The 21,968-nt window shown below is 38.6% G+C and overlaps 1 protein-coding gene across 1 annotated transcript in view; it reads right to left on the bottom strand.

Annotated features, from left to right (window-relative positions):
- The window catches only part of LOC104532856 (kalirin-like), a gene marked incomplete at its 3' end in the record, with an annotated part of 249,515 nt that overhangs the window by 158,708 nt on the left and 68,839 nt on the right, over positions 1-21,968 (bottom strand). The window contains 3 exon segments of the mRNA XM_029087516.1: positions 665-895; positions 6,736-6,867; positions 13,719-13,910. Of these exon segments, the coding sequence (XP_028943349.1) occupies positions 665-895; positions 6,736-6,867; positions 13,719-13,910 (555 nt within the window).

Below are 21,968 nucleotides of genomic sequence, written 5' to 3'. Positions count from 1 at the left end.
ATTGTGCTTGCATATTTGGTAGCTACAAACATGACATCTCATACTTACTGTCAGTTACGCTGTTGTGCAGGTGGATTCCTTTGAGACAGGAAAGTTATTCACCTGGAACCTGAGTTCTCAGAGATGAGCTTGTACAGTATAAACTGTATTTCTGTGAGGTGGGTTCTGCACATTGGGATGTGAAGTTGATATGAGCCAGTAAATTCATAGCAGAGGTATGTGGACTCCATAAGTGGTAATAACGCAAAGATCATCTAAACACTACCACTAAAAAGTCTGTATCTGTATTATTTCCACACGGGAAGGTGAAATACACCACAGTTCAATTGCTTTTTACACTTCAATTTTTTTCTATTATACATCACTTTCTCAAGAACAGGAGAACACCTAAAGTTAATTCCTGACTTGTGAAAAATTGACTTGTGAAAATAGCATTACATTCTTGTGGTGAATGGATTGATCAATAGTCAGTGGACTGATCGATGATTTCTGACATGAAACAGAGAGGTAATGAAAGGCGCATTAGGATTTTAGCATATTTCTAGCATAGATAGAGCTGTGTGTGAAATCTTGGTTATGGCAATATCCTCTAGATGAGTCACCAAACAATCTTCATGGCTGCAAAGAAAGGGTCACTCTTTATCTCCTTTAGCAATGACATTACCTGTTGAACATCCTGCTGGAAAACACAGAGCTGCAACCTTTGATGTAGCCGGACCTTTCTGTGTTGCCAGATACTCTCTAGGCGCCGCTGGTGATGGAGGACTTCATGTACCACATCCAAGACCTGGTGAACAGCCTTGGAATAGTTTGCAGTAGCAGTGAGGGATTCAGAATTTCCGGGGCTCAAGGGACGCTGTAGGACATCCAGCAAGGCTTTTCCATCCTGGCTCACCTGAGTGAAGAAATAAGTCTACTTCACTGCACTGATAGTTAAAACATCCAATAGCTGACAGAGAACAGTCTAGCTGATTCTTTTTCCCCTGTGTGCTTTCCTTGTTTTAGTCAAAAAGGAAGACAGACCTCATAACGTCTCTTTTTGACTTGTACTTACACATTCAGCACTTGCCTTCGCTTCCTGGTGTGCCTGCTGTGTCACTCAGCAGGAGCACAGATACTGCGCTGCTGGGACTGCATACACAGAGACAGAGATCCCAAGACTATATTACGTTTTGACACTTGGGCACTGAAAATTCTTGACATATACTAGCTGATGACAGGTGGCATTTGCAATAGCAATTTTTGTGAGGAGGTGGCATTTTAAGAAAACCACAGATGGCACAGTCATTCATAATCTGTATGATAAGGTAGAGTCCTTTCTTCATAGGATTACTAAGTATGCATATATGTTGAGAAGCGTGACATTTTGATTCTGTATTTCATTCAGTGGCAGTGAAAAATAAATTAGTATATGACAGTGATTCTTTTCTTCCCCAGGAACAGCTCAGAGTGACCTACAGTCTCTATTTTCAATGGGATACAAAGTTTGTTGGCAAATGCACACGTGTAACCTTTTTTGAGCATATTAAAAACACATTTCCAGATGCAAAGGCATTTGGGCATTAAAAAACCCAGAATGCCAGATCTTTTAACACCAGATTTTTTCATGGCACGTTCCTGGAGCATTTTTGTATTTCAGGGGCAAAATGAAAAATGGAACCATAAAAAACAAACTGCTATTAACAAGTGTGTGCATGCACTGGTTCTCTAAAAATGGCTTTTTGAAATATTTTTCAGTAGCAGATTGCAAAGTTAAAATATTTTATTCAACAGAAATGGTAAATGAGGACACTATTGGAATCCCTCTCCTCTTCCCAGCCCACTTTTCTCTTTTCTCTCTGAAACAAACTGCAGTGAAAATGACAAGATTTTCTGGGAAGTGTTTTTATTTCTATTCAATCACAATCACTAACCTTTCTAGAGAATGGCTTAATGAATGTTTTTAACCCAGTTTGAATGTTGAGCATTATCAAAGTTAAAACATATCTCAAGGATTTCCAAGTTTCATTTATTTTTGTATTATAAGTTGCTTGTTCAAATGCAGCAAATATCCTTTAATAGCCAAACCTGTGTCTTTTGGCAAGCCATGCCACATCCCAGTCTGTTGTAGCACTGTGTATCTGGTGAAATCAAAAGAGCCTTTGAGATTTATACTGACAAAAGTGGGAGTCAAATCTCATAATCGTACAGGACTATTAGGTGGGCTTAAACAGATCCTTGGAGATTTTTTAAATATTCAGGGCAATTTGGAATTAGATCAGGAAGTAACTGGAGAGTCCATAGGGAGTGGCTTTTCATACTCAAATTCAGTTGCTGCTGAAGATCAACTGGAACAATTTGCACATGCTGGAGTCCGATGGGGTCACAGAGGGAATGACCGTACTCGCCAACAGCAGTGGACAGTGACAACATGGGGGAGATTTTAGGAGGAAACACTGAGGCACAGGTGTTACCTTAGCAACATTATGGAGGTAGCAATAGCTGCTAAGCACAAAGAAGCAGCTTCTAGACAGGGTAGGAGACAAAGCTTACTACATCCTATTTTATCTGTGGAAAGATAATCAGCAACAATTTAATCACTGGAAACAGGAAACCAAGGCTTTGCAGACACTTGGGAGCAGCTTATTAGACCAGAAACTCACTCTTTGCACTGGCTAAATTCACTATGTTCCTGTTACCAGCCTTTGGGCTTACAGTTGGTCTGAATCTGTCCCTGGGTGGTGTTACAATGCTATTAGTATAGTCCCTGCTGATTTACACTGACAGAAATCACAGCAGAATCAAGACTAATAATAAAGGTTCAAAAGTTTACCAGTAAGAGAGATGTAATTGCACAGACAATATGAAAGACATGCTTTAGAATCACAGAATCATAGAATCGCCTGGTCGGAAAAGACCTTTGAGATCATCAAGTCCAACTGTACCTATCCCTTTCCTGGAAACTTTGTGCCATAATACAAACCTATTCATACCTACATCATCTCCCAAGTGCAGGCTCTGGATGTCATTGTTTTGTATCACAGAGGTATAATTCTGCAATTCTTCCATTTTGAGGGGTCAGATCCTTGGGTGAAATATTCTGTATATTAATCATGACTGATCAAAACACCAGACTAAATTCAGTCATCTTACAAAAAGGTGCTCTTCCAGAGCTGACTAGTGGGTGAACATGGCCAACAAGGCCTTTACAATAAAAAGTTTCAGTGGCAGGAGCAATGCAGAATAAAAGATTGTTTCAAAGGCAATAGCTTATATGCCCCTGTTTCATCTGAAGCTGAGGCAGGATAATGTTCCCCACATTTGTGGTGTGAGGTAAAGAGCAAATACACTTCTGCCTTCTCTCTTATTCCTTTTTCTTCTATACGATTTAGGCTTTTATCTAGTGCACGCTTATTTTTTTCTGTTGTCTGTCTAAAATGCCTGAGTTTACAAATTATTATTTTTCCCTGATGGGCATAGAATTCCAGTTATTTTCTGCACAGCCAGAGATAAACACCAGACCTCAAGTCCTTGTGTTGTCCTGCTAATAATCATTAACACAAATCAGAGGCTATTAAAAGTGTTCTGCTCTCCAATTTACGTGCTTGTCTCATGCTGGAGTGGCAAGCAGCAAATATATGGCAAGCAGCACAGTGACAATCAGGTAACTAGTGGTACTCAGTATTTGCAAGGACTACATACATGTTCCAGGATTTCATATCTTCTGCAGCTGTGATGTTCTTTGGCTTAAAAAGTTTCTTTTCTGAAAGTATTTTTGTTGTGAATATTACTGCATTCCCAATCAATGGGCACAGAAGGTTTGTGCTCCGAGTTCACCAAAGAGCAGATTTCAGAAAGGAAGGAAACAGCTTCACAAACGGAGAAGCTACCTACTGTGCTCTTTCAGTCATTTCCATGTTCTCCTTATAACTGCAAAAATAAATCACCAAATCTCTTTTCATGTGAATCTTTTGATTTTTTCAAGGACTATGCAAGGAGACAAGCATCAACAACCCAGTTTAGTTGCACCACTTCACTTAGGTCTCACTTATGATGTATTTTTAAGAAGTATTGCAAAAGTCTTAAACTGAATGGACCTACACCCTACGTGACTTGCAGTCCCTGTAAGGTTTAAGTGCTAGTGCTGCATTTGCCAAAGCAAATCTGTCCATTTCTCACTTATTTTGTCAAGTACAGAATTGCTGCTGGACTCTCTGGGAAGGTTTAACTCACCACTTGACACAACACACATAAACACTCCTGTCATATGGTGATATTCCTGCATTTTGGCTTCGTGGTGGGAGAAGGGTTAAGATGGGCTGCATGCAAATACCTCTGTAAGAAGTTATGTGACCTTGGGTGAACCAAAAAAATAGATTTTGTTGTGCTAGTGGAATAATCTTTATGGTTGATACATACATAGCTAGGGAATAAGTTAAAATCTGTAGATATCCTATACAGTGGGTCAGAAAGATCTCCACAGCCTTTCAAGTGACTAGACTAATGCTGCCATCTGTGAAACAGCTACCACTTGCACTGGGGAAAAAAATGGTCTTTAGAGCAAATATATCGTGCCTCTGGGAACGGACAGGAAAGTGCAGTTAATCAAGTCACACTGGACAAGATGCTCTTGCCATCAACCAGGCTTAAGCCTAACTGGAGAAAACCTTTCTCTCTCTCCCTCCTGGTCTTTACCAAATCTGTACAGTCCTCAGTAGGGGTGTCCCAAGTTTGTCTCCTGCTGTTCATTCACTAGAAACATCGGTGGAGCAACATAAACACACCCTGGGTAGAAACATCTAGAAGAACTCTTTTTGCAAGAGGGGAATCTGCCAAAGGTATACATCTCGTGTATCTCCTCTCTCCAGCACTGATCTACCCAAAGTAAAAACAAGAGCACCACTTGATTCTCAGAAGGATGAAGGCCTGTTCTGCCAGCAGCTGGGCTTAGTACAGGAGAGGATTGCTTAGCTGTGGGATGCATATCAGGCCCATGATCTCTGCTTTCACTATTTCTGAGCTTCACTCAAGTGCAATAAAGGAAAGAAAGCAAATAATTATGGCTACAACCATGGCAAGATGGAAAAAAAGGCTCCCTAAGATTCTTTTTGTCTTTTCTTAGGTTCCTGAAGTGAATCTGAGCTGCTTTGTTATACTCTGTAACAGAACAAAATACGCCCATATATCCTATTAAATGGTAATTAACATCCTATTAAAATTCCATACAAAATTATTATTCCAAGAACTGTTCATTCTATTCCAAATCTCTTAGAATTATAGAAATAGAAACAGAGATTTTCAATGATTCTGCAGGAAAAGAAAGGAAAGAAAAAGCTACAATTTTCATCCCACCATAGAGAGCTCTGAGGGAAGAAAGATTATTTTCTATGGGCAAGGGGCATTAGCTAGATTGGAAAAATAGGCATGTGGATAGGAGGCAGGACTCCTAAGGCTTTTCAACTCACCATGTAGCTGTGGGAAAAGGGATGAACATTCTGAAATAACAGACTGCAACCTTTCTGGCAATTCTACACACTGTTTAAAAATGTACTTATTATTAAATAATATAGAAATGTTTTAAACAGCTGTGTCTCCATCAAGTTATAGATTTCTGAGGAAGCATCAGCAAAAGCAATATCATGTTAAAAGTTGCTTTTGGTAATGATTTTTAAATGAATTTTCATTTCACAAAAACTAAGACTGGGGCTGACAAACAAAATGCCAGTTTACAACATTATTCTTTTTTATATAATCTCAATTTGTCTTAATTTTTATAAATAATTTTTAAATGCAATTAAAAATCCCCCAACTTAGTTTCACCTGACTCAGCACACGCACAAAATTCATAGTTGCAACTAGAGATCAACAGGACTGTTCACAGTGGGTTGCTCACACAACCCACCGTTCCCAAGAAGCCCAAGTACTGAACAAGGAATTGCCCTTTGTGCTTGCAACCCAGACTTGCTCATTCTAATTGACTATCTCCCAAATTCTTGCAGGTCTTTGAAAAATTGAGATTTCTATCTAACATTCCTCACATTGATCATCAAGGTATCTGCAAAACTTCACTGTGTTCACATGAGTGCCTGACACCAAGCTTAGGTTAGCAAATCCTTTTCAATTCTATTTTATACTATAGATTCTTCCAAGAACATGATGACCAGAGGAAGGCCTAAGCATGGAGGAGAGTTGTTATCTTCTGTTCTGGAGTCTTCACTTGGTATCTTACTAAGTATATCAAGCACTACCACAGTCCTCCTGTCCAGCTTGGAAAGCCCTACAATGAGCAAAGTCCCTTGATATCCAGAAAGATACTCAAGCATAGTACAGGGAAATTAAAAATATAATTAAACCCAAGCATTCAGGTGATCTGTCGATTACTTTCCAACAAGCTTGAGTTCTGGAGACATGAATAACAGAACAGAATGGATAAGCAACAAGAGTAAAGTTACTAGGGGTTTCAAGGGGTTCCCTGTTCAGGAAAGGCAGTGAAGTGGCTCTTCATTTGGGTGCCAACACTAGTTCTAGATAATTTTTCTATGGAGTTTGTCCCTCAGATTGTCCTGTTGTGCCCTTACAAGCAGATAGCTAGAAGCCACCTCCTACAGCCTGGGATTAGATCTGACTCCTTCTTTGAAAAAGTTGCAGAAATGGAAAGCAGAACCCACCTCATTTAGAAAAGCTAAGCTCCAAAATGCAGTCAAATATCTGTTATCACTTAACAGATACTCACATTCTTCTCTGGGAAGCACATACCTCTGTGTAAGCCTGTGTTACTTGTTCATACAGGGTCTGATGATGATGGATGGCCAGTTCTAGGTCTTGCATTTCTGAGGGGAGGCCTCCTTCACTACACATTTTGCACCAGGCATCCACACCTGAAAGGAACTGAAACAATTCCAGGAACAATGAGCAACAGTGACAAAGAACAACATCTCATCAACATTAGAAAACTTTGTAGAGTTCCACAGGTGACTGCAGCATGGACTGAGGAAAACAGAAACAGTTATAAAGGAGTCCTTTTAGGCACCCTGGAACAGCACATTCTTGTCATGTCCTCAGTACCTGAAGAACACCTAGATCCAAAGGAGTGTTTTCTTTTTCTTCTGGATTGAAAACAAATGCTCCTTTAACCAGTCTCAGAAAACACCTGTTCTAAGAGTCTTTACATACCATGCAGGAAGGTTACAACATTGCACCCCAAAAAGGGAGGCTGCAACATGTTTAGAAAAAAAATCACCATGAAGCACGAAAGGACAGTTACAGATCCAGCTGTATTTGACATTGTCTCAGCTGTCAGTCTTCCCTCAGTCGCTTATGACTACAATTTGGGCAATAGGAAACTCCCATTAAAATCAATGCTGACATTCATTTCCGTGAAATGCAGACAGTCTGTATTCAAGCAGTTCCCAATCCAGGGCCAGCTGAATGGGATTGCTAACAGGATACCAAGGCTTTAAACCCCTGGGTCACACATTAGATTCTGGCCCAGGTCAGCAGTGATCAGATACTATTACCATCTGATGGCTGCTAAGCAGCCAATGCAAAATGAGCTGCTGGTCTCAGTCCAGTTCCTGGTGGGCAAACATCCACAAAAAGGGAGAAAAAAAACCATTGCCATTGCATTTGATATGGTTTAGCACCTTGGTTGGAAGCCTTAACAGACAGCCAGAAACTGAATGGCTTTGGGGAGCAGAGGGATGGAAAAAAATATTTTTCCACTCTTAAAGGCCTCCAGAGCAGTGCAGATGCACTTTGGCAGTAGAAATTGGGGAAGCTCTCTCGGGTGCTGCCTGTTCTGTAAAAGAAAAGAGGAATTTAGTCTCTAAGGTTCCCATCTTGTTTTTCTTTTAAGCAGGGCTTACTTCAATGACACAGCTCACATGTTCATATTTTGTCCATATTAACTGCCTAATGCCACCTCATGACTTCTCATTAATATTTTCACTTCTTCCATCTTTCTGTTAAACCGGTCTGCCATACTTAAAAAATATATATTAAAAAAACCATTTATGAAAAAAAGAACAGCTAATTATACAACAGATGCAGTGCCCTGTAGGGTGAATATACAATGCTACAAAACCATCCACAGGATCACAGCTTTATCCACTCCTGAAGTGTTCACTTGTGGCTTGTTATTAAAGCACTCACCCACAGCACGAAGGGCTGTGAGATTCAAAGGGAAGGATTTCAACTCAAGTCTGGCTCTGGCATCAGTATCCTTTTTTATTAGCAGTGTAAAGCTATTCACCATGTTGCTGTGTAATCAAAGCTATAAAGTGTTTGCCTTGTAAACACTTATTTCAGTGCACAGAGTCAGTGACAAAGATGAATTCCTAAAGATTCACATCTACAAAGTGCAAATCTACCAGTGCAAACTGCTTTCTAAAAGACTGGAGGGAAGGATGGCAGGCTGTCTTGTGTAGGTTTGATTCCTGATCTATTGAACCTCTTCAGATGAAATCTCCAAACACCCTTGCATAAAGCTGAAGTCATCACATTTTGTGCCAAGGCAGTGGAATTTACGTAATTTCCTACACAGCTTTAAGAGCACGGAGTTGAGATCAATCCCTTTTGGGGCTGTTACATGAACTTCTTGGTCGAAATAGTGAACAAAAGACCTTTACACCTTAAAGACCAGTGTTCTTGCTGCTGGAATCATACTGTTATGACTCTTATCAAAACTGCTGATTTCCAACAATTTTAGTACAAGCTCTTATAGTCATGTTACTTATATACTGCCATATCCCCAGACTGTGATTTGCACAGTAGGTGGGAGAAGCCTCAACGAGATCCTATGCACATAACCACATTTCCACCTTGTTTTCTCACATCTATCTTTCTTTTGTATATCTATTTTGTATAGACAATGTCACATCAACAATTACATCAGTAATTTCACTTCTGCCACTAGCAGGAGCAGTTGACATCACCTGTTGTAAAAGGTTTTATGAAATGCAGCCTGTCAGTGTTTAATGCTGATACCCTGAAACAGTGCATGGTGGTCTGTACTGTAGGAAGAGCAAATTGTTTTTTAAGGATTTTTGTAAAGTGATAGTTTATACCATAGGACTATTGATTTGGGTATTTTGAAAAAAAAAAGCAGCTATGTTAATTTTTATTTTTTGTCACACACTGTGGCAGACATAAAAAGCTTTCTTAATGTAACCTTTCATGCTAGAAACATTCATATCACTAAATCATCATTTGATTGAGTTGAAAAAAGATGCATTTAAAATTGTAAATTGCTCACTGTTAGGTTGGAACAGGAGCTGTTATTGCCCACTGGATACTTAATACCATTTAAATTAATTGCTTAAATTTCTAGTTAGTCTATAGCCTAGAATAGCTCAAATTTGGAACATAAAAGTTGATTAAATATGATTTCAAATTACAGGCTCCAATAATTGTTCATGTTTTTCAAGACTCCAGGAAAGATTAGGAAAAATTTATCCTAAAAAAAATAAAGAAGTCCCTAAAGTACCTTTGTGTCTCTGATCCAGTCCAAAAGAAACTTTAAAGTAATGACCTACACTTACTCCTGACTCACAGCTTATCCAGCTAAGTTGCAAATTCTGTATTAGGTCAGGTAATAATGTATTCTCAGACCACTTCTTACTTGCTTTCCTCAGGAACTGCTATACTCTGTCACATGGTTGCTCCAAAACACAGCTCAAGACATTTTGTAGTCCATATTTCTCCAATTTTTTTGCACAATCCTCGCTTACTGCTTGCTAGGCCTCTGCGAGGAAGCTGCAGGATAACCAGGGTGGTTCTCCTAAGCCCAGGAGAAACTAAAACCAAAGTCTAGTGTACATTCATGCTCCAGAATGGCTATGAGGAAAGATGAGAAGGCCATGAAACTGTTTTCGTCAGTGATCTATAGTATCTCTTGATGTCCTCAGTTTTTTGTATGAGGCTAACTGTATATCTCCTGTTGTGGTTTCGGGAATTTCTCTAATGCACAAATTTTCTTGGTCTTATCCCTGCACCTTATAGATATCAATTGGCTTCTTTTCTCCCTTTCCTCAAATTCTTCTTCCCTTTTATCTTTTCCTCTCTTTTTCATTTTCTTTCCTCAAATACAGGAGTCCAGGATGAGCTTTGAGAGATCCAGGCAGAGATGAGAACAGTTATCTTCCTGGTTGGGGAGTAAGGTAATATGAAACAAATGGTCAGGGGTCAGTCTTCAGAGAATCAGCATAAATGTCTAGTGTGTGCACCTAACACCTTCTGCCATGAATAGTAATTCTGCTTGTGCATTTCTGGGGGTAGAATCTGACCCAGAATTAATTGGTTGAGATCTCTCAGCTGATTAAAGACATTAATTTGTTCATTCTGACAGGATCTGCAGAGTGAGCATCTTGTGAATACTTTAGCACACTTTCAGAGATTACATCCAAGAAAGGGAAGCCACCTGGAATGTCTGCTTCCCCCATCTAGCAGTTAGTGGGCCAGAATCTCATCTGGTGTAAATCAGCACAGTTCTCTTGAAATCACACTGAGATAAGGAATGTTCTCCTACCTTCTCTTGCAACTTTGAATAGCTTCAGACATACCTAAAGATACAGAAGCAGATTCTCTTTTGCATTAGAATATCTCCATGCTAGCATCAGAAAGGGAGGGGAAAAAAACAAAAAAAGAGAAAAAAAGAAGAAGAAGGAAAAAAAAAAAAACAACCCCAAAACCCAAGCAGGTGGAATTAAGGGACATTTCGGAAACACCACCACTGAATATCCCAAATTGCACCTTGACCTGGACATGGTGGTTGTTTGGAGTTCAGTTTACTGGCTTTTGATCAAACACACATGCTGAAAGAAGCCTGGCTGGAGGCTAAGTTAGCAAGATTTGTCTTTTCTTTCTTTCTTTTCTTTCCTCTTTTTCCTTTTCTTTGCTCTTTCCTTGATGATGGTTCAGTATGCAGAAATTTTGTTTAAAAAAGTAAGGAAGATACACACGTGCACAAAAAAAAATAAAAAAAAAAAGAAAAGAAAAGAAAATGGGAGAAACAAAGGAGAAAAAAAAAAAGAAAGCTTTGATCCAGGAACTCATTCAGCCGAGCTCCATTCAACATGCCACATGTATCTGCTATAAGAGCCAGGAAAGCAATATGATTCTCAGGCACGTGAAGACAGATGTGAGGTTCAATTCCCAGCAGGGCTGACTCAGCCTTTCATCCTTCCAAGCCAGACAAATTGTATTCTGTGCAGTTTTCTGTGTGGGGTCTTTAGGAAAAGACCTTGAAAAACAAGTTGCTTCCTGCTCAGCTTGCATATTATAGAGATTGTAGAGCTTTTCATAAATCTCTGTCCCAAGCCAACAACTTCCTTGCAGGCTGAGGTGTGCCAAAGGCTGAAAGATTACAGTCCTAATAGACTTGCTTCCTGTTGGCATCACAGAGAACCTCAATCAATAGGAAGGAATGAACAAAGAGACTGTAGCAGCTTATCGCACTGGAGAAGGAAAGACAATCTGCATGTCCCTTGGTATGAGGGAAGCAGGGGTACACTGTGGGATAAATGGTTGGATCTGCAACAAGACTACCTTTACTGACAGAACAAAGGCAGCAAAAAAGATTACATGTGAGACAGAGGAAATAGTGGGTTTACCCACACATCTTTGCTTCAGAGATTTAAGCCTTATTTATTGTAAAATAACGAAGCCCTGATTTGAGTAAAAAAAACAAAAAAAAAACCAAAAATGGGTGATGCCAAATAAGAGTCACACACGGAATTAATATTTGATAGACAACAGAGTGAGTTATAAACCAAATCCTAAACATCTCACTTTTTATACTATACAGAGGTCAAGTGACTAAACTATTAGCATTCAAGTAAATGGTTTATCCTACCAGAGTTACTAAAGCAAGGCTGAAATTTTAGTCCTGGCTAATGGACACACTGACTCCCAGATTTATTTTTTCCATCAGTCTGAATTTACAGGCTTCACATCAGCACTCATCTTCCACTGAATCGTCTCGTATTGCAAGTGAGGAGCAATTGCTCTTCACAATTAGCAAATTCTCTTGTCTGCTTAGCAATGAGAGACTAGCTTCTGTTAGGCAGCACATTTTTCAGTTCCTTACGAAGATGTGCCAAGGCAGGACCGTATTTTTCAGACCTATCTAAACAATTGTAAAGAAAAAAGACCCAAAGCTGAATATGACATTGGTGTACCTTTTTTTGAGGTTAAGGCTGAGGCAAAATACCCACTTTGACAGCGTTCAAAAGGTAGGAAGAAAAAAAAGGAGAAAAATTCACCTCTAGCTTGACACACAGTTCAATACAACTGTCTTATTTCTTTCATGCCATACAATACCTCATCAACTTCCCATAAATTGTAAACAAGATCAACACTTCATAAAAATAGAGGATTGCTCGTAAAACTAAAAAAAGAAAAAGAAAAAGAACCCCCCCCCAAAAAAAACAATCACCAAACAAACAAGAAAGAAATAATTCATTAATAAACCTTAAACATTCTCATTGCCACTATAGATTGGATATCAATTCCTTTTTTATTTTTCTTTATAAACATATGATGTGTGACAATAATTAATGTGAAGACTACACCTAAACAAACACTACAGTGCCCACTGAAAGTACTTGTACTGGGCATCTTCTTAGTGTATCAGTCCCATCAGAGCCACTGATTGTGCTTACATGAGCAAGTGCCCAGTAGGGTGAGTAATTGCTCTGTACTATGGCCTGTCGTCAACAGGACACACAAAATAAAGAAAAATCCATTATAATTCTACAGTCAGAAACAAACAATAAAGAAAATATTTTTTCTTTGAGCTAAACTTTTCCATTCATATATTCTGGCTTATGAGGCACAATTTCTGGTTTATCAGTTATAATTTTGTCTTCAGCCACTTGAAGCATGGGTCATTTTATAAACATCAGGTATACACACTTAGTAGCTTTGACATTAACTACATGGAAAAACAAGCACGCAACGATGCTGAAGAGAGTCATAAAGCAGTGTTTGTCACTGAAAATGAATGTAATCAACATATGATCAAAGTTGAACCATCACCATTAAGTGGACCTGGTTTAGGTGTAAAAAAAGTAGGTTTATTCACTGACACATTTTAAATCTTTTGTAGCTATGAAGTTATGGAACAATTTTGGTAGTTATTGAAGGCACACATCAGAGTTCAGGGACACAGAAAATTTTCTTGGATGTTCCTAGCTGTGTCTGAAGTCTCTACTTTAGTGAGGTCTAACAAAGTCTGGGGCTATGGAGAGCACTGCAAGAGTAGGTGGTGGAATGAATTCCGTAAGTTTCATTAACAATACTGTGTGCTTTGGCTCCTCGCAATTGCCTGCTGGTATGGATCTATGTCATATGTGTGACTATTCCTGTGCACGTAGCACGCACCATATATACATATGAGTGCAGATACATACTGTTTTCCTGACCATAATAATCCTCAATTTATCCACAGCACCGATGAAATATTAGGTAACAGAAATAAGGTAGCATGTTACTGCACCTTACTTCACTTATGATCAGATTCTTTCTCATCACTAAGGCATAAAGATATTTTCTTTCCCATTCAGGGAACATGTGCCAGTTTTTGGGGTGAAATTTTACTATTTGTTTTTGAGACACTGATCTGCTAGGAACAAGGCTCTTAACCTCACTGCATTCAAGCCAAAAGCCATCAGGCAATAATTGCAGCATTGTCATTATCAAAGTAGCAGTGGATCATTTTGACAATCACAAAAGCAGCTCACCTGTTCAGCTTTCTGGTGAAAGACAGCAGACATCGCTAAGATGGTGCTGCGCTCATCCAGAGCTGCAGCAAAACTCTTCCACTCTTGATCCAGCTGGCTAGATATTTCTTTAATTTGCTGGGAAGCATAATGGCCTGCCTCGGAAAGCCTTGATGCAACAGACATGATCCGATTGATGTTGACATAGGCATTCTGAAAATTAAAAAGCACACATAAATAAAGAGAAGGACGAACTGTGACCACCCTCTACCTTCATTACACATTCCAAACACCATCAGTTGGAGTAAAGCCGAGCAGTTCAGTGAGAGCAATCAACCACCCACTTAAATATGCATGAATAGCAGGCATACTACCTTCCACTCTAAAAATACATCCCTCAGGAATCTTTTTGCACATCTATGTCATTATCTAACACTGTTATCTCCTTGTCCCCTTGAATTTATTTATGCAAAACTAATTCACCATACTTCAGCTATTTACTCACCTGTTAGGGTCTACTCATCTCTTCTATCTTATTCTTGATATTTCTGTTGCATAACTTCATATTTCTGGATACTAAATCCACGTATTTGTAAGTTAAATGTTTGTTTTCCATCCTTTGAGAGCTCTCTGACAATCCTTTATAGACATGCAGTGTCAACGAATGGAAAAGTTTTATAGAATTTAAACCAGCTCATATTCTATAGAAATAGAAGAATTTCCACAGAAATGGCTATTAAATTCTATTCTTCAGTTAAAATATTATCTTTTCTGCAGGTTATTTTGAGCTGTTCTCCAGCAGAGATATAATTTAACTACATTCTGAATTTAGAAGGATTCAAAAAGCCTACTAAAAGGGTAATATTTTCTGTTCTTTCACAAGAATTTTCCATTATGGTTTTTATTCAGCCTTGAAGCACTGGAAGGGTTGTTTTTCCCTCAAACTGAACTGTGGACAGCAATGGAATTGCACTACAATACCCCGGTTCTGCATAGGAATGTAAACCTGAAAATAAATAGCCACCATGACAATGTCTTACAAAGATGCACCATCAAAAGACAAATGACAGCTGTCTTGCAGATTTCTGGAATGTCATTTGATGTAAACACTTTTCTCTCTTTCATCCTCATCAGAAAAAAAGGAACATCCCGGAATTTGAGATGTTTTGCTAACATTGACTCACTGCTTTCTTATCTCACTGAAGTATTTCAAAAAGGCTTTAGGAATTTCAGAGAGTAGAATCCGTAAGACCTTTATCCACAAGGATAGAAAGAGCCCCGATGATTTTAACAGTATTACTCATGAGCAAACAATAAATCAGAGGTGGAAGTGTTCATTGGAGCAGTATCTCAACATAGTAAGTGGGAGCACAATGTGGAAAGGCATCTGCCAATCCAAACATAAAACACAACAGAGCACTGCCAAGGCAGGCACAGGTCCAAACTAAGTTGTGAAGCAGGGCAAAGTATGTCTGCAAAGTGTGTGGAATAACTACGAAGTACACTCATCATACTTGTAGGTGCTCAAGGAAAGAAGGATGGGGCCACAGCCCTTACAGCCCCTGGTAGAACCATGACTGTGACAGCTGTCAAACAAATAACACAGATCTAAAGCAATACCCAGCCTCCAGTTTTGTTTTCTACCCCTTATCACATAGCCTTTTCTTAAAAATTGGATTTTGCTCACAATCGTAAGGTTCATTTTAAAGATTTTGTTTTTTGTTTTTTTATATAATTAGAGAAACCAATCAAAATTGTTCTGGAGTTTAAAGTACACTAAAAAAGATATAATTTGGAATTTTGACCACCAGCCATTGTCAAACACTACTTTGTGTCCGTCTAGCTTAGAAACTGGAATTTAGACTAAATATTTAAGCCTTTCTCCCAGAAAGTCTTAATGACTGACCCTCAACCAAGATCATTTTCAGGTCACCTCTTCTAGTGGAAAGCAGTGTAGCATCATTAGAGTTGCTAAAGCTTAGATGAGTTGCACCAAATGAAGCCATGGAACTTTGCAGTGTCTGAAGGAAAAGTTGCTGAAGAAGTTTTGACTTTGTGTAAAAAATAGCTGCTTTCAACTTACTTTTATGTATTTTTTCCCCCTTGCAGAATTGTCTCAGCCATTGCAATGCAATGAGCATGGAGGAAAAAACCTGTGAATTCCTTGATTCCCTATAGCTACAGTATATAGATGTATTAATTAGTAGAAGGGTAAAGGTAAGATTAGTTGAAATACAGTAGATAGTCTTAGAGTCTGTTTTTTAAGTTAGGGAGATTTTATATTGTTATGTCTGCTTAGATTTATATATTGTTATGTCTATTTATTATATTCTTACACAGAGACCATGATTTTCATGGATGAAATTTCACTTACTTTGATGAGAATTTTTCATGGAAAAGTACCAACCTGTCCTGTCACTATCTCCATAGCTTTTTAGGCAGAAAGTAAGGAGCAGTTTGGAATTCACCTCCTCACATCTCCATTCTTAGTGCATCAAGTGGAACTGGCTCACAAAACAGAGACTCCCAAGCTTCCCCTGTTGCTTTCTGAGCAATAAATGAATTCAAGTGCAATATCACATGATGTGCTTTTCTGTATAGCTGCAACAGGTAGTGCAATGGGGATACTTCCTACTTCCCGACACGTGCACTTTCTGCCTTTGCTTTATCTGTCCCACCTCAGTGGAGCAGGAACACTGAAGCAGAGCTTGGAAACATAAGACTTGTCCAAGGTCTCACAGGAAAAAGAAACAGCAAACACTTGGCTAAAGATCTGGAACTTGGGATAGCATGTCCTACCAGACAGAACACATTTTACAATCTCAGGACCTTTACCTGGTGTCACTGTTACTGGGAAAGATGGGATCTCTGTTGTGGATTGAGGTAAAATGCAATCTGGCTTCAAGGCACTTCTGAATTTGGTTTCAGAAGAAAAACAGCTAATTGACTACAATCCAAGAAATGCAAGACATTTCTACCATGAAGTAGAATAAAACTGCAAGCCATTTTTTTCATCTCTATCTGACAATGTGTAATGTCCTGAGTAAAACTGAACAAAAACCCATGCTGCCAAAATTCGAGTGTTGACATTTCACAAAGTTAAACCTTCCTTCCCCTCTGGTTTCTTTACCTCTGAAAACTGAGGGTTTTAAAAATTGGTATTTTTCTCTATGTCAATATTATACAGATCTTTTTATCCTAAAAGGAAACAAATTAAACACAGCAACTAATGTCTGTGACTCTATTTTTCCTTTAGGCTGGAAAATCCACTACTAGCAGGCTCATAGAGAATCTCACTTTAAATACAACCTAAGGCTTCTTTTTTTTTTTTTTTTTTTTTTTTCCCCTCTCTCAAAACAGAGAGGTTTCCCCAAAGAGGACTGCAAGGGGTCACTGATTTATGGTTATATAGGACTACAATAGGTCAAACAATGAGAAAACAATATATTAATGTCTAGAAGTAAGGGTAAAAGCACTTCAGTTGACATTCTGTTGTAGTGACACAAAGATACACCCAAGTTTTGACTAATATATTTCCTTTATCATTGAAAAACCTTTATTTTACATGTATTTGTAGATTTTCCAAAAGCAATCCCCACGTTAGTGTTAATTTTTCATTGACTTTATTTCAACTTTGAAACCTCATTCAAAAAAGGAGGTTTTTGCCTTCTAAAGATCACTTGCCTGGCAAATAAAAGAAAAATTTTCCCACATGTACATCAGCATCATGATATGCAAGAATTTCTTTTACAATTTAGGAAAGCCTTGTGCAATGCCTTGTGAGTGCACATACCTCATTTTGTCCACCAGTTCTCATTCCATTTCTGTCACCTAGACAAGGCCCTGATTCTGGTCAACAATGTCTATAGCACAGCTGTTCCTTCCAGTGTCAGCAATCACTGCTAAGGTCCCTGATGCTTGGTAGGGTGACAGCCCTCAGTCTCAGCAAGAAGCACTGACAGTAGTGGGGTTTCAATTGTGGAATGATCTCTCACAGGGAAACACACTAATTCAGCCCCGATCATCCAGCGGGCATGCTGGGAGACCTTCCCTCTTAATTAAACCCTCCAACTCTAGCTGGAACAATACTTTCTTCTAATACATGTATGAAAAGAATATCTTACACTCAGAAGAAAAAAGAGCAGTGAGAAGCATTAAATCTGCAAGGAACTTGGTTGTGTTCATCTCATTTCCTAGAGAACTAGTTGAGATACTGCAATGGCAAGCAGCGAAGGTGGGCTGCAAGAGAAGGGTTTTGCAGATTAAGAAGGTGAAATACAATTGTTGAAGAGTTCTTATTTAAAATAAAATTTTAAAAAGCATCTTGCACTGTGTTACTGTGAGTTTAGAAACCATCTGTGAAATGAACCTAACACATAAATCCAAAGCAGAATGTTGCAGTGACAAAATAAACTCATGAGATATCTTTAAGACCTTTAAGTTTCTATAACAAGGCCAGTTATATGTAGCCTGTTGCAGCATAATATTGGATGACATTTTAGCTCAGCCTACGTACAGAAAAATATCATTCATTTAAGGTGAATGTTGAGAATTTTCAATAGACATCATTAGCCTTTAAATTATAATTGTAATATGTCTGAAATATACCACAGCTTTCTTAGGACAATATGCATCTCCAACTAGTGTCAGACAGCTAACTCCCTGACAGCAGGAGAGGCAGCAGTGCCAGCACTGAACACTGCTGGTATTACGTGTGTCCCACAGAAAGTGATAACTCATTCTTTAAGCAGGTTAATGGACCCAGGCATAAAAAAATCCTGGCAAAGGAAATACAAATAACTTCAGCTGGAACAAATGGCACGTATATCATGTATCCAAGTGCAGAGCTACAACCAGTACGCTTTGTGTCATACTAAAACACTAGTTTTTTTCTCTAGCGAATTTACTAGATTATTGAAATTAATCACAAAACGTTGGAGCTAAATATTAATCTTTGTGAAAAGCATTATTGCTTCAGTATAAAATTATACAGCCACGATAAAGACTAACATAATTTAATTTGAAACCGAAGTGAAAACAAGTACTGCCTTGAATCACAGAAAAAAAAAGGTCCTTACTTGAAAGAAAAATACCTCACCACAGTTTATGACCTCAAATACATGACTTCTCCACATCCCACATCGCTAATTTAAAAGAAAGAATTATTATTGTAAAAAACAGAGTAACAAATTGTTTTTTCAAGGAGCTTTGGTCACAGCACACCTATAAAGCTGTATAGGAAGAGTATGCAATAAAAGGCATGACCCAATAAACATTTGGAGAACGTACTTTCTAGAGGAACTGAAGAGAATATTTTAACTATTATTAGTTATGCCAGGCTTAAAGGACACTAGGCACAGTGTAAAAAAACCAACCAACCAACCAACAAACCAAACCAAAACACCTTGGAGAACCAAGATCTGATACAACTTCCACTGAAGTTTGTTGGGTTTTTCCCTGCAAAGCATACAGTCATCCTCAGCTACACTGTTCTCTTCCTTATCTTCTCTCAATACTGATCTTAATGTATTGACAAAGCAAAACAAACCCCAAAGTCATAAACAACGCCAAGCCCCACAACCAATAAGAATGCTTCAAGTTTTCATTATTTTGTTACTCAGATTCATGATAGCTGAACTATTCTCAATCCAACAGTTGGTAGGACTAATATATTGAATAAAAAAAGATCCAGCTAAATTATAAAGCAAACTTCTAGCAAAATCACAATTATAAAGCAAATTCCCAGAGAAAAAGTTTATAGTGTGATCCAGTTCACCCTTGAGACTCAGAAACCAAAAGATTTATATTAAAAAAAAAAAAAAGCAAAAAAAAAGCACTGTTTAACTAGGTTTGAAAAGTCATTCTTCTGGAACCAATATCCATGTCTTGAGCCTAAAGCATGTAGCTGAATATTTGAGTTTTGTAATTAGCATGGGAGGTCTAGAAGGTTCATCAGATATGAATCTGATATGAATTATATGAATGTTTTACTTGATTAAAACTCACCAGAATCTTAAGTTTTCAGACTTGGGTGGGTCACAATACTCTACCTGGGACTGCAAAAAGATCTGAGGGTAATAACCTTCCCATTCTCTGGTAAAGAAATGGGAAAGGATTCCTGTCATTTTCTTTTTGCAGCCAAGTGTATTACATGAAGAGATTGAGGAATACTGGATTATAAACACAAATGAGTGCATACCTAACAGTAGATTCACCAGAGCTACAGTTTTCCCTCTAGCACCTTCTGCATTGTTACTTAATCCTAATCCTCAACTTCACAAATATTTGTCAGTGGGTAAATTAATGCAAGAAGATTCTTGATGTGCAAAAGTAAATTACATATATAAACACTGTAGGAGCAGAGCCTTTGGCAACAAACTACAAGGCAAAGACCATTTCTTCCTTTGAAAGCTTATAGCACCCAAACCAGTGACCTACTCTTACTGCAATACAAATAACATCAAATAACGTGCACCAGCAATTTTCCAACAGTCTCCAACAGAAATCAAATGGCAACACGACCAGCTGAACTAAGATGTTGTCATAAAAATGACAGTTGAATGAAGGCAATTGTGCAGTAGCAATCGCTTGATTATGTATTTCTAACATCACTGACTCAAATCTTCTTGGAGAAAACTATATCGGACAAAAAAACCCCCAAACCCACATAATCAGACTGTGCATCAGAAAACCTGGCAAAACATACAGACCTTGTATATCTTGCCTCAAGAAGCTGCAGTTAGCTGTGGTGGTTCTTTCCTGCTAGTTCCTCTGTTATTAGCAAGACTCTCCTTCACTAAAGTGTTGTTACATGTGAAACAGGTCTGATCCATATTTCTAGCCCCAATTCTCCGACAACCAAAGTATGGCTCAGACTGCTGTGTAGGCCTGGAGTATGTAATGTTCTACCACTATGTTCAGACGCATCACTCAACTTTCTCTGTTTTCACTTCGTCCAAATAAGTCGATCTGTCCCAAGTCCATTGGTGACTCTTGCCTTGAGCAAATGCAGGGGATTCATCCTTACTACAGAGTGTCTTCACATAGGCTTGCACAGAGTTCTTGTGTGTGCTGCCAAGAGAAAAAACTATCACCTACCACAGAAGCAGGGCTGTGTCCAGGAAAGGGTCATTTTAGTTTCAGTCTCCTCTTGCTCTGCCTGCATGCTTTACCACAAATAGAGTGACTAGCATGCAGCCCAACATCCTTATGCAGCAAGCTGATATCTCCTGCATGCCAACACCCTCATATTCACAATACTGACTTTTGGAGACACCAGGATACACTCCACATTTTTCTAGCAAAGAATCTGCTCCATCTAAAAAAACAACATCACTGCTAACAGCAGCACTATACTGACATAGGAAGAGCATCTGCTATTCCAAAAAATAGGATGCCCAGCCCTCTACAAGACAGCAGTGCTGTTTAATTCCACAAGCCAAACTCACCAGGCTGTAAAACTCACTACATTTGCCAGCCTGTGCAACCCTGGCATTGAAATTCCATCTAGAAAGGCCACTGCAGACAGGTAACCCAAATACAGGCCTTTCTACAATATGGGAAGTCTTGAGAAACCTATTTGATCATAAAGAATATCAAGCACTAAGTAAAACTCTGATATTTCTGATAAATACCATGGAGGCCTCATTTATATATATATTAAAATTAAAAGTATAGTCCTGAGTTGCAACTGTATCCTGAAATATTTCTATAGTCTTTTTTATCCTGACTTTGCCATACCGTCAATAATGACACCACAACTCCTTATGTAACCTCTGTTTGAAAACAGAAATCTGTTCAAGAACTTTTTTTAAGAAGTCCCTACTGAAAGAGCATATCAAAAGACTTTTTAAAACTAGAAATCTAAGTTGAATGAACTGTGCCTGTTTGCTGTATGAATCGATGTTGATCCAAAACCAAAAGGAAGACATCACCCCATCTTCAGAGGGGATTGTAGGTCTAAAATTCAATTAAAGCTAAAAGAAAAGTAGCAGATGGAAAATTACATAAAGGTGTACTGCTCTCTCTGAGTTATATTCCTATAAGGAAGATTAGCTGAGAACATATATATTGTTTGGCATATTTGTTATGTTGTGGGGTCCCTTCACAGAGTCATATATTTCAGTCCAATCAATTAGAGCAGAATTGAGTGCTGTCTCTCATTGTACTTAGAGGCTGAAAGTTAAAGGTGCCCAGTATTCATGCCCTTCCACACAGACCCTCTACGCTAAAGAGATGGAGGAGACAATCTGCTTTGTAAGCTGATTCCTG

The sequence above is a fragment of the Antrostomus carolinensis genome, unplaced genomic scaffold, assembly GCF_000700745.2.
Source record: "Antrostomus carolinensis isolate BGI_N321 unplaced genomic scaffold, ASM70074v2 scaffold1801, whole genome shotgun sequence".
In the NCBI taxonomy this organism is placed as follows: domain Eukaryota; kingdom Metazoa; phylum Chordata; class Aves; order Caprimulgiformes; family Caprimulgidae; genus Antrostomus; species Antrostomus carolinensis.
The sequence above is the reverse complement of the archived record's forward strand: the minus strand, read 5'-3'. Positions and strand labels throughout refer to the sequence as shown.